The sequence below is a fragment of the Salvelinus alpinus genome, chromosome 1 (genome assembly GCF_045679555.1).
Source record: "Salvelinus alpinus chromosome 1, SLU_Salpinus.1, whole genome shotgun sequence".
In the NCBI taxonomy this organism is placed as follows: domain Eukaryota; kingdom Metazoa; phylum Chordata; class Actinopteri; order Salmoniformes; family Salmonidae; genus Salvelinus; species Salvelinus alpinus.
In genome coordinates, this window is record NC_092086.1 from 35,395,860 (window position 1) to 35,409,295 (window position 13,436).

At 39.0% G+C, this 13,436-nt stretch overlaps 1 protein-coding gene across 3 annotated transcripts; it reads right to left on the reverse strand.

Annotated features, from left to right (window-relative positions):
- Positions 1 to 1,566: 1,566 nt before the first annotated feature.
- LOC139574209 (uncharacterized) lies at positions 1,567 to 9,590 on the reverse strand. 3 transcript variants are annotated; one of them, XM_071398579.1, is made up of 13 exons: positions 9,168 to 9,586; positions 8,772 to 8,884; positions 8,299 to 8,436; positions 8,093 to 8,162; positions 7,910 to 7,963; positions 7,682 to 7,735; positions 6,982 to 7,066; positions 6,604 to 6,693; positions 5,527 to 5,580; positions 5,332 to 5,424; positions 5,078 to 5,206; positions 4,759 to 4,924; positions 1,567 to 4,642 (listed from the first exon to the last, which is right to left on the reverse strand). In XM_071398579.1, the coding sequence occupies exons 1-13, from the start codon at positions 9,253 to 9,255 to the stop codon at positions 4,556 to 4,558; spliced, it is 1,221 nt and encodes a 406-aa protein (XP_071254680.1). In that variant the 5' UTR covers positions 9,256 to 9,586; the 3' UTR covers positions 1,567 to 4,555. The 3 variants fall into 3 exon arrangements, with proteins under 3 accessions (XP_071254680.1, XP_071254671.1, XP_071254689.1); XM_071398570.1 differs by having other exon boundaries at positions 8,093 to 8,165; positions 9,168 to 9,585; XM_071398588.1 differs by lacking the exon at positions 5,527 to 5,580 and having other exon boundaries at positions 8,093 to 8,165; positions 9,168 to 9,590.
- Positions 9,591 to 13,436: the final 3,846 nt, after the last annotated feature.

Genomic DNA, 13,436 nt, shown 5'->3' on the forward strand with positions numbered 1-13,436 from the left:
ATGAACACTCTAGGTTGACTGTGACATCTGACCCTCAGTGTGTGGAGAGTGTGAAGAGAATATCATTATTACAATCACGTGGTACATTTCAGAGTGGGATGAAATAGGAAAACATCAGAAACTCATCATCCATACCATACTGTACCATACCGTGCCATACCATCAGAACTCATTACTAGGTCCATATTACCTGTCTCCTGCCCACATGACCTGTCTAGAAGGTCACAAGGTTAGTAAAAACTCAAGAGTCCTGCACACAACACTTCTGACCACTAGAAGGGGCTGTCGTTGTACTGTAGGAATGAAGAACATGGTTTGTTGAACTGTAGGGAAAAGGGGGATACCTAGTCAGTTGTACAACTGTACACCTTCAACTGAAATGTGTATTCCGCATTTAACCCAACCGCTCTGAATCAGAGAGGTGCGGGGGGGCTGCCTTAATCGACATCCATGTCTTCCGCGCCCGGAGAACAGAGGGTTAACTGCCTTGCTCAGGGGCAGAACGACAGATTTTTCCCTTGTCAGCTCGGGGATTTGATCCAGCAACCTTTCGGTTACTGGCCCAACGCTCCACTAGGCTACCTGCTGCCCCATTTACCTCATGTTAGATAACTTTACCTCATGGTAGATAACTTTACCAAATGATAGATAACTTTACCTCATGGTAGATAACTTTCCCTCATGGTAGATAACTTTACCTCATGGTAGATAACTTTACCTCATGGTAGATAACTTTACCTCATGGTAGATAACTTTACCTCATGGTAGATAACTTTACCTCATGGTAGATAACTTTACCTCATGGTAGATAACTTTACCTCATGGTAGATAACTTTACCTCTTGGTAGATAACTTTACCTCTTGGTAGATAACTTTACCTCTTGGTAGATACCTTTACCTCTTGGTAGATAACTTTACCTCTTGGTAGATAACTTTACCTCTTGGTAGATAACTTTACCTCATGGTAGATAACTTTACCTCATGGTAGATAACTTTACCTCATGGTAGATAACTTTACCTCATGGTAGATAGCTTTACCTCATGGTAGATAGCTTTACCTCATGGTAGATAACTGTTCGAATGATTCAGCGGGTAAAGTGATCACAAGCAGTTAGCATTTTTAAAATGTTTATAAAGATGATGAACACTCTAGGTTGACTGTGACATCTGACCCTCAGTGTGTGGAGAGTGTGAAGAGAATATCATTATTACAATCACGTGGTACATTTCAGAGTGGGATGAAATAGGAAAACATCAGAAACTCATCATCCATACCATACTGTACCATACCGTGCCATACCATCATTGGCTCCTGTATGTTACTGGTGAACACATCAGACATCCCACAAAGACAGACATACAGTCTGTGTACATGATCACATCAGCAGCTACTGTAGAAACCAGGAGCATTAGCGTGGCACGTGTGTGTGTTTGTGCCTGCATGTGTGTGTGTGTGTCTGCATAAACTTGAAAAACTGAAAACGAGTGACACAAGACTAAATAAATCATCAGTTTGATCTTTCCCTCTCCACCAGTGTCTCATTTGAAGAAAACACAACCACAAGCTAGAAAGGAATGTTTTAATGATAGAAGGAAAGCAACTCATTATAATATTAATAAGCGTTGTACCAGTAACTGAAAAGTCACTGGTTTGAATCCCCGAGCCGACTAGGTCTGTCGAGGTTTCCTTGAGCAAGGCACTAAACTTGAATTGCTCCTGTAAGTCACTCTGCATAAGAGCATCTGCTAAATTACTAAAATATTAATGTATTAAATAAAACAAGTTGTGACCATACACAAAACTGCAGAACAGCCTTCCTAAAAAGTAGATATGACAATAATTTGGAGGTTTGTTCATACAAATACATGCAAAAAGTTTGTTACAAATAATACAAGAGAGTATGAGGGACAATTGTATCCATCAGACCTGAGTCGTTCATTAAACAATAGTCTTAACTCACTTCCTTGTATTGCAATGTATGAGCAGATCATATCAATCCAACAATCAAAATGCATAGTAATAAACACTGAGTGTACAAACATTAGACAAACATTAGGAACACCTTCCTAATATTGAGTTACACCCGCTTTTGCCCTCAGAACAGCCTCAATATGTCAGGGATGGACTCTACAAGGTGTCGAAAGCTTTCCACAGGGATGCTGGCCCATGTCGACTCCAATGCTTTCCAGAGTTGTGTCAAGTTGGCTGGATGTCCTTTGGGTGGTGGACCATTCTTGATACACACGGGAAACTGTTGAGAGTGAAAGTCCAGCAGCGTTGCAGTTCTTGACACACTCAAACCAGTGAGCCTGGCACATACTACCACAGCCCGTTCAAAGGCACTTAAATCTTTTGTCATGCCCATTCACCCTCTGAATGGCACCCACACACAATCCATGTCTCAAGGCTTAAAAAACCTTCTTTAACCTGTCTTCTGCCCTTCATCTACACTGATTGAAGTGGATTTAACAAGTGACATCAATTAGAGATCATAGCTTTCACCTGAATTCACCTGGTCAGTCTGTCATGAAAAGAGCAGGTGTTCTTAATGTTTTGTACACTCAGTGTAAATTGGTCATGAAAGTGTAATAAGGAAATAAAACAAAATACATGTCTAAGGTAAGACATTCATAAAAGTATGGGACCAACCCACATACATGACATCAAATACATTACAAGTAAGTCAAATTAGCATAATCAAAAGATGAAGAAAATGAAAAAAATGAACCTTTTCTGACACTAAGGTTATAAGGTCTCAATGTATGTGGGTATGTCATTCGCCTAAGTCATTTGACCTGACAGACACTCTGACTGAAATAAACATTCTAATGAATCGGTGAACACAAATATCAACATAGCTACACAATTACTGTCTAAAGGTGTGCTATTTTTCACAATGTCACTAGTAGGTGGGGATGTGGGGTACAGTTCCTTCCGCAAGAACTGCGGGTAACACTTCCTATGAATACCCTCTTCATAATGTGTTATAAGTGCATTTATAACACCTTATCTGCGCAATATGCATTATAATGCATGACATAGGCTCTAATGGTTGCTAATAAATGTAATTATAAGTAGGCAGCATAATGCCTTCCGACTGGGCACAGACATCAATTCAATGTCTATTCCACATTGGTTTAACGTAATTTCATTGAAATTATGTGGAAACAATGTTACTTCAACCAGTGTGTGCCTCAGCGGGTTATGATTATGAAGCTAAGTGGTATGACCTACACAAAATGCTCTTTAGGGAAATGTGTCAGAGGGCTATACTGTAACGACTTCATGTAGGAGTTCCGCACTCCTGTTAAAGGGATAGTTCACCCAAATTACAAAATGTAATTTGATTTCTTTAAGCTGTAAGCAGGTTATGAACAAGCTCAGACAGCAATCCATGCTTTGGTTTCGGATGGGTGGACTTATAACGCCAACGTCTAACAACCCAAAGGTTGCGTGTTCGAATATCATCACAGGATATTTTAGCATTTTCGCTAATTAGCAACTTTGCAATTACTTACTACTTTTTAGCTTAATGAGCACAGAATGTATAATATAATGATCCTAATGTGCTTTTCAAATATGGCATCTGGCATAGTAATACTTTGCTTCATAAGGCATTACACATCCTGGTGATAATGCTTTATGCAGTTATAGATGTTCATGAGCACCTATGTTGTGCATCCTGATGCATTATGAATAGAAGGTGTTATTAATGCTCCTTTAATGCATTATAAAGAGAACATCCATATGAAGTGTTACCTGTTTTAACTGACCAATCATGATTTCCTATGAAAGCAGTGGTTTAAATAAAGTCTGTCGTAGTATCTTCTAGATGCTAAAATGGAACATTAACTTTCTTTACTGAAAGTAGGATTACAGGTGTGTGTTAAATGGGACAAATTATGCAAGTTATTTTAACTGACATGCTAACTCTCAATTCAGAAATAATGAATACTTGCTTCAGTAAAATAGAGCTTCTTAGACTGGGCCCTGTGATAATGAGGCCTACTCTAAATAATGCCTAGTCAATGTTTAGCTATTTGACATGTCCACAAGACATTGAGACCTCATGACCTTGGATATGTCTATACTAGAGAGGTTAACGTTTTAAGCATCTTTTCATGTGTATGTTATATATATAATTGCTTGCATGTATAGTATACAATAGTAGTGTATGATCTTATTTCATATCATTTCATATATAATGTTGTATAGCTAATATGTGACTTGTTGTATCATAATCAGTCATATGTCGCACACTCATTTTCAGATAATAGTAATTAAACATTTAGATAACATATTTAAATTATTATTTTCTAAAAGTCTTGGGCCGTTTTGGAATTTCAACTGATATCACTAGAACACATGTCCTAACTTATCCAGGTTACAGCTGTCACATAGAGAATTAACTTAATAAACTGCTTAGATTATAGAAAATCAGTAAAAGACACTTTTCAGAATGTGCCTTGGGGTTGACATGACTGATTATGATGAAGCAAGTCACATATGTGTATCTTATAATATGTATATTATATAAAGTATTACTGTATCTTATCATATGGTGTTAGGTTCTCTTTTGTTATACAAACGTCCACCGTTTGTTAGTTCTCTTCTTGACTCCATGTCATTAGTTCCTTTGTCCTTGGGAAAAACACAAGAGTTACAAATATGTTGGAGCTAAAAGACAACGAGCCCCGTCATTTTAGATACCAAGCCAAACAGTTCACCAGTTGTCAGAGGACATTAACAGTACTTACTATTAACTCAGGAGGTTTGGTGACTTGGTCCTTGTCCAAGGCCTGTTTGTCCAATAGAGCAGTGGTCTCCTCTGCAGCTCTGTTAGACATGGGAGGTCCTCCATTCATCTGAGGAGGTCCTGGACTCTGTGCACCAGAAGTCACTTCCTTAGTCTCATCGTTAACCCTGTTGGAGTAATAAGACATCAACATTCACATTTATGATCCACCATAATACTGTCCCCTATAGAGACAGAGGCTAACATGAACCGTGGGAAAATGGGGTTGGTGACATTATACCCGATGAGTTGTGGATGTATCAATATGTAGTCAAGTTTACCTGACATCATGGTGTCCATTCACTAGAGGGGGTTCAGCATGCGTCTTCTGACAGGATTCAGGGTCTGTTCCCCCACTGTCTGCTGGCTTCCTGTCCTGCCCTTCTAGCACGCCTTCCTCTCTTGGGCTCCTAAGGGTGATTATTACATGGATAAGATTTTAAGGATCTCGACTGGGAAGGATACAAATGTTCTCAATTTCCATAGTCTACATTACAGAGGACTGACAGGTGATTAGTCATGTGGTACAGTTTACCTGGCATCTCCATTCAGCAGAGGGTTGTCAGCGCCTGTCTCTTCATTGTCCATGGGCTGCCTGCTCTCCTGTCCTGGCTCACCTCCTTGGTCACTGAAAGTGAGATTATGATGAGCATGACTGAAAGGATTAGCAAGGCAAACTGATCCAGGACAGAGTAGACTATAAAGATGTAATAGAGGTATTCTAACTAACCTGGGAACAACCACAGCTTCAACAGTCTCACCGTCATCAGGCTTTCTGATGTCTCTGTGATAAAACATGTACCAAAGGTTCAGTCAGATACCCACAGGTACAAGTGGAATCATCTACGATACATTACACCACAGTCAAAAATACACCAGTTCCCCTTCTGGCTTGAATATGTTATGTCTTGCCTGGGCAGGGCTCTAAAGGCAGGGTCTTTGCTGAAAGTTGTTGCTTGCCAATAGACATTACTGGTATTTAGAAATGCCATGCGGATCTATTGAGTAATTCTTCCTTCACATTCTATATCAGGGCTTTCCAACCCTGTTCCTGGAGAGCTACCCTCCTGTAGGATCTCTCTCCAATCCCAGTTGTAACTAACCTGATGCAGTTTGCAGGGATGGGAAACTTTGATGGGGGCCACAAAAATCCGAACTCATTATGAGGGGTTGCAGTGGCTAGTGGGTCTGTGTACCCACATTCATACCCACACATGCAGTCAGTGCCGGCCCTAAGTAGTCATTTCATGCTATTCTATTCATTTTCCCATTCGTGGTCAAAAAACAGCAGTTTTACAGCTAATTTACTGTAATTAATGTTTGCATGTCAATATGATATCTAAGAGAGAGTGACTTACAAAGTCAATGGGGCCAACCCATTCATCAATTTGATGATGATTACTACAAGTTTAGGTAGCTGGTTAAATAAATGTACTTATCTAAAAAATGGTTAGCTGACATGGGCCAATTGAGCGACTGTCAGTGACTGACATGACAAGAGGAAAACTGCTGATGAACAACCACATTTTTAAATTGCACCTTGTGTATTCTACTATTCTAGCTGTCAACAGTAAAACGGGGGTCCGCAGGCCGCCAGTTTCCCGTCCCTGAGATAATTATTAGAATCAGGTGTGCTAGATTAGGGTTGGAGTGGAAACCTACAGGACAGTAGTTCTCCAGAAACAGGGTTGGAGAGCCCTGTTCTATAGAGACAGAAACTAATATGACCCATAGCAACAGCTGAAGACAGTGAGACTATTATTCAGTGGTTGATTACAGATCATCAAAGTAATGTGGAAAGGTTTACCTGGCATCACGTCGCTCATTCTGCATCAGAGGAATGGAGTTTGGTTCTGGAATGCCCTGACCCGCTTCCACTTCTCTGTGGCCTTGGTTGCTAAAGATGAGATTATTACATTAATGAGAAATTAAGGATAATGTTTGATAAACAACAGTAACTTGAATGGCCGACAAGTCTATAGTTTGTAAGTGGCCTGCAAGTTCCAGGCTGTTCTCATGCTGTTTGTGACCTGCTAGGACCCCATTGGTCTGACTTTAAACCCTAGTAGTAAGACAGAGAGAACTAGTCTCATAACTAACATAAACCCTCTGCAACAATTCTAATTGACTTAAAGACAAAAACAGTTATAAAGCTGTTATAAAAACAGTTATATAGGATACTCACTGCTGTTTGTCTCTCCAAGGTTTGTACACACAAAAAAACACCAAGAGCAAACCAGCAATGACCAGCACGAAAGCAACAACACCAACTGAAAAACAAAATGTAGTCATCAGATGTTGACATATTCACACAAATGAAAAGGTTTTAAAATAGATATTGGTAGTATTGTTTTGTTTCATTTGCTTATACAGAGGAAGCTGTGGTGATAGATTTGCTTAAACACTCATCAATGATTTTCCAGATCAAATCAGGTTTGAAAAAGGTTCACGGTACGATGTTTTCTAATCACTGGATTAAGGGAACTGAGTTTCTGTCTTGAAGGAGGGTTTTGTTTGTGACATGTATCAAGAGTTTGCATTAAGGTGAGATTATCTGCAGATTGCACATTCTCTTGAAAAGCCATGTCAGTGACAGAGGTTATACTCACATACACAGAATGTCCTTCTCTGAAACCGGTAATATAAACTACTCACACCTAGATGATTTCATTCATTCATGTTTCACAATTCATCAATGATTTTTGTCTGAATGGCTCATTAGGGGGACTTTTCTCCACTTCTCCCTGAATTACATCCTCCATATCAGCCTTCTTTTCTGCAGGTGTCCTACCTCCAGTCTAATGGGGAGCTTGGTACTCTGTTCAGATTTACTTGTCATTTGCTCATACAGAGGAATGAGGTGATAGATTTGGGTAAACACTCACCATTTTTCCAGGTCAAACTAGTGTCACCACGGTTTGCATCAGGATTGTCTCCATCTATAATGGATGATTAGAGAGAATAAAGTCATTTCCATGACATAATCAATCAAAATACTGAACAACACAGAATAATGTGTTATGTAGTCTTTCCCTTAGTTTAATTTCCAGGCAGGCGTCCAGAAAATAAAACATTAAAAAACTAATTCTCAAGGGATTGACATTGCTACTCACCTGGGATGATGGTTGAATTCAAAGGTACTGTTGTCACAACCTCATTCCTCATCTCTACAAAGGCCAGACAGAGGTTCAAAGGTGTACAGAATTCAAAATTAATGAATATGATTTAGTGCTTTTCTATATGTGCCCTTGAAAGATACTTGAAATTGATGGAAAAGAGGAATGTCAACTATCTACCTGTGACAATGTAATGGGAACATCTCTCCTTAACTGGGGGTTCTTCACCATTAGACTCAGTTCCAGCCTTCTGCTGAGAGGGAATGGGGAGGGATATTGTTTAATCAGTTGCATCCTAACAATACGGGATTAAACCCATAAATAAAAAGACAAATGTGTAAGATGTTATAATCAACCTCTAAATAATGTGAAATTACAGAGCTCACCTGTGTAGCGTCACTGTAAATGAAGTTCATTGTCAGATTTTGGCATTTATAGAGGGTGATTGAACTGTTGTTCATCGTTACCACCTCATTCTTATCAAATTCCATTGGCTTGTTCCCTCCACGGTTGGCAATGGCATTCTTTTGGAAAGAAAGACAAAAAACTATTTAAAGTTGGAAAAAGGCAAGTCAAATGATCAGTATGGAATATACAGTGCATTCGGAAAGTATTCAGACCCCTTCACTTTTCCCACATTTTGTTACATTACAGCCTTATTCTAAAATTGATTTTTTTCCCCTCATCAATCTACACACAATGAAAAAGTCAAGGGGTCTAAATACTTTCCGAACGCACTGCATGTACTGAATGTAGTGGTATTTTTTGAAGTCAAGTAATTCTGTGTGGGGATTGCATCTACTGCTCTCCTGCAGTAGTTACTTCCTGTATAGCGTAACTAAAACACAGATTAACTTACCCCTATATTGTTGTACACCGCAATGTCAGATACACCTGGAATGCTGAATAGATACATGTATCTACCATCCCTGGTCTTCAAATTTCCACAATCAATTTCCACCGAAGTACATGCTAAGGATGTCAAGGAAGTTTTATTTAGGACAACTTTCTGTGCATTATTACTAAAGTCACTTCCAAATTCCTTTAGACAGAAACAAAATGGAATATAGATAGAGACTAGGTTTGAGATCTCGATCCAATAAATAAGAATAGATCAAGTTTGTGTAAGAAGCGGACTAGCGCTCAAACAGGTCTGACTTCTGAGCCCTGACGCAGTTTATTTAGCAGAAGTATCCGTCTTCAGGGAGAAATAGGGAAGCGTTGAAATTAATTCTACAATAATTTGGTATTTTACCTTGATTCTCGACAGCGTAGGTTGGATAGACTTGCAAAACAGCAACAAAAAAACCCACTTCAAACAAAAACATTTTCAGTTCTGACATGACACATCCACCTCCACGCTCAGTGAAATCGAAAAGAAAGTAAAGGCATTTCCTGGTTGTTTATATAAGCGGAGGAGGAGGAGGTATGGTATTAGAACGACCTCCAACCCCTGTCTCTTATGTACTGTAATATAATATTGTAAGTCTAAAACCAGAGGACATTCTTGCCATGTGACTGGGATGTATAGACAAGACATCTATATCAAATGTTACCTGAAGCTTCATGACAATAGAACACTTAGGCAGTTCAGAGAATACATTACTGTTGAGTTACAGACATCACACAAATCATACACATTTTACCTGAAAGATCATGAGCCTGGACTTGTGTGCGTGTGTGTATGTGTATGTGTGAGTGCCTGAATGTATGTATATGTGTGTGTGTGTGTGTCTGCATAAACTTGAAAAACTGAAAACAAGAGTGACAGAAGACTAAATAAATCAGAGTTTGATCTTTTCCTCTCCTCCGGTGTCTCATTTGAAGAAGACACGACCACAAACTGGAAAGGAATATTTTAATGATGAAAGGAATTAAACGCATATTATAATACTAAGAAGCGATGGACCGGTAACCAAAAAGTATCTGGTTCGAATCCCTGAGCAGACTAGGTGAAAAATCTGGCGATGTACACTTGAGCAAGGATAATCTGCTAAATGACTAAATGTTAATGTATTAAATAAAACAAGTTGTGACCAAACACAAAACTCTGCAGAATAGCCTTCCTAAACTTGCAGGCTAAAAAGTAGATATGACAATAATGTGGAGGTTTCCTCATACTGATACATGCAGAAAGTTTGTTACAAATAATACATGAGAGTATGAGGGACAATTGTATCCATCAGACCTGAGTCGTTCATTAAACAATAGTCTTAACTCACTCCCTTTTATTGCAATGTATGAGCAGATCATATCAATCCAACAATCAAAATGCATAGTACTATAAAATGGTAATGAAAATGTAATAAGGAAATAAAACAAAATAAATATGAACGGTAACTAACAATAAAAAGCATCAGGCGAAAGCCATTCATATATATATATGAGACCAACCCACAGACATGACATATCAAATACATTACAAGTACGTCAAATTACCATAATCAAAATGTGAAGAAAATGAACCTTTTCTGACACTAAGGTTATAAGGTCTCAATGTATGTGGGTATGTCATTCGCCTAAGTCATTTGACCTGACAGACACTTTGACTGTAATAAACATTCTAATGAAATGGTGAACACAAATATCAACATAGCTACACAATTACTGTCTAAAGGTGTGGTATTTTTCACAATGTCACTAGTAGGTGGGGATGTGGGGTACAGTTCCTTCCGCAGGACCTGTGGATAACACTTCCTATGAATACCCTCTTCATAATGTGTTATAAGTGCATTTATAACACCTTCTAATCTATGCATTATACATCATATTGCATGAAATAGGCACTAATGGCTGCTAATACATGTCTATATATTCCTACAGCATTTAAAGCAGGCAGCATAATGCCTTATGATTATGAAGCTAAGTGGTATGACCTACATGAAATGCTCTTTAGAAATTGTGTCAGAGGGCTATAATGTAACGACTTCACGTAGGAGTTCCGCACTCCTGTTAAAGGGATAGTTCACCCAAATTACAAAATATAATTTGCTTTCTATACCCCGTAAGCAGTCTATGAACAAGCTCAGAGAGCAATCCATGCTTTGGTTTTGTTAACCTGACCATTGTCGTCAAATGCAAACTTTTTAGATCAAATCCCATGTCAAGTAATGTGAAGCCAATATCCGATTTCTTGCATTTTTTTCGTGCTTCATGTCCAAATCATCTTAAAATAACTGAATTGTGGTACACAATCAAATGTTGACACTTTAGGATGATTTGTGAAAAACGCTTTTAACAGGGTTATTGACTTGGATTTGTGCCACAAATGCTAAAATGCATATTTCTAACCAAGTACAGTAAACAAAACCAAAGCATGGATTGCTTTCTTAACGTGTCCATAGACTGCTTACAGGGTAAGAACAACAACATGTAGTTTTTTAATTTGGGTGAACTATCCCTTTAAGTACGCAAGACAGAGTTACATAGGTGTAAGAGGGTATGCAGTGAAATTAGAATATAGCCTACCACTTAATGAGCACAGAATGTATAATATAACGATCCTAATGTGCTTTTCAAATATGGCATCTGGCATAGTAATACTTTGCTTCATAAGGCATTACACATCCTGGTGATAATGCTTTATGCAGTTATAGATGTTCATGAGCAGTTATTAGCACCTATGTTGTGCATCCTGATGCATTATGAATAGAAGGTGTTATTAATGCTCCTATAATGCATTATAAAGAGAACATCCATATGAAGTGTTACCTGTTTTAACTGACCAATCATGCATTCCTATGAAAACGGTGATTTAAATAAAGTCTGTTGTAGTATCTTCTAGAGCAGGGGTACTGAACTCTTACCCTACGAGGTCCGGAGCCTGCTGGTTTTCTGTAATACCTGATAATTAATTGCACTACACTGGGGTCACAGGTCTAAATCAGTCCCTGATTAGAGAGGAAGAATGACTAAATGCAGTGGAACTTGTTTCGAGGTCCAGAGTTGAGTTTGAGGACTCTAGTCTCTAAAGGAAAATGGAACATTAACTTTCTTTACTGAAAGTAGGTGTCGGTTTACAGGTGTCGGTTTATGTTAAATGTCTGTGAAAATGTTTGCTGAAGTTGGGACAAATTATGCAAGTTATTTAACACTAACATGCTGTAACTCTCAATTCAGAAATAATGAATAATGTATTCAGTAAAATAGAGCATCTTAGACTGGGCCCTGTGATAATGATGTCTCTTCTACACTACATGACCAAAAGTATGTGGACACCTGCTCTTTGAACGTCTCAATCCAAAATCATGGGCATTAATTTGCTGCCACAACAGCCTCCACTCTTCTGGGAAGGCTTTCCACTAAATGTTGGTACATTGCTGCGGGGACTTGCTTCCATTCAGCCACAAGAGCATTAGTGAGGTCGGGCACTGATGTTGGGCGATTAGGCCTGGCTCGCAGTCGCCATTCCAAAGGTATTTGATGGGATTGAGGTCAGGGCTCTGTGCAGGCCAGTCAAGTTCTTTCACACCAATCTTGACAAATCATTTCTGTATGGACCTCGCTTTGTGCACAAGGGCATTGTAATGCTGAAACAGGGGGCCTTCCCCAAACTGTTGCCACAAAGTTGGAAGCACAGAATAATCTAGAATATCATTGTATGCTGTAGCGTTAAGATTTCCCTTCACTGGAACTAAGGGGCCTAGCCAGAACCATGAAAACAGACCCATACCATTATTGCTTCTCCACCAAACTTTACAGTTGGCACTATGCATTGGGGCAGGTACCATTTTCCTGGCATGTGCCAAACCCAGAGGACAGACAATTTGTATACGTTACGCGCTTCAGCACACGGGCGGCCCTGTTCTGTGAGCTTGTGTGGCCTACCACATCGCGGCTGAGCCATTGTTGCTCCACAATAACAGCACTTACAGTTAACCGGGGCAGCTCTAGCAGGGAAGACATTTTATGAACTGACTTGTTGGAAAGGTGGCATCCTATGACTGTGCCACATTGAAAGTCACTGAGCTCTCCAGTAAGGCCATTGTAATCCCAATGTTTGTCTTTCGAGATTGCATGGCTGTGTGCTTTATTTTATACATCTGTCAGCAACGGGTGTGGCTGAAATAGACAAATCCACTCATTTGAAGGGGTGTCCACATACTTTTGTATATATAGTGTAAATAACGCCGGGTCAATGTTTAGCTATTTGACATGTCCACAAGACATTGAGACCTCATGACCTTGGAAATGTCTATACTAAAAAAGTGTATGTATCTACCGTAATTGCTGGACTATTAAGCGCACCTGAATATAAGCCGTACCCACTGAATTTTTTTAAAATATGTATTTTGTACATAAATAAACCGCACACGTCTATAAGCCGCAAGTGCCTACCGGTACATTGAAACAAATTAACTTTACACAGCCTTTAAACGAAACACGGCTTGTAACAAAAATAAATAGGCTTTTAAACGAAACACGGCTTGTAACAAAAATAAATAGGCTTTAACGAAACACGGCTTGTAACAAAAATTAAAAAAATAGCAGTAAACAGTAGCCTACCAAGAAAGTCAAACTTCAT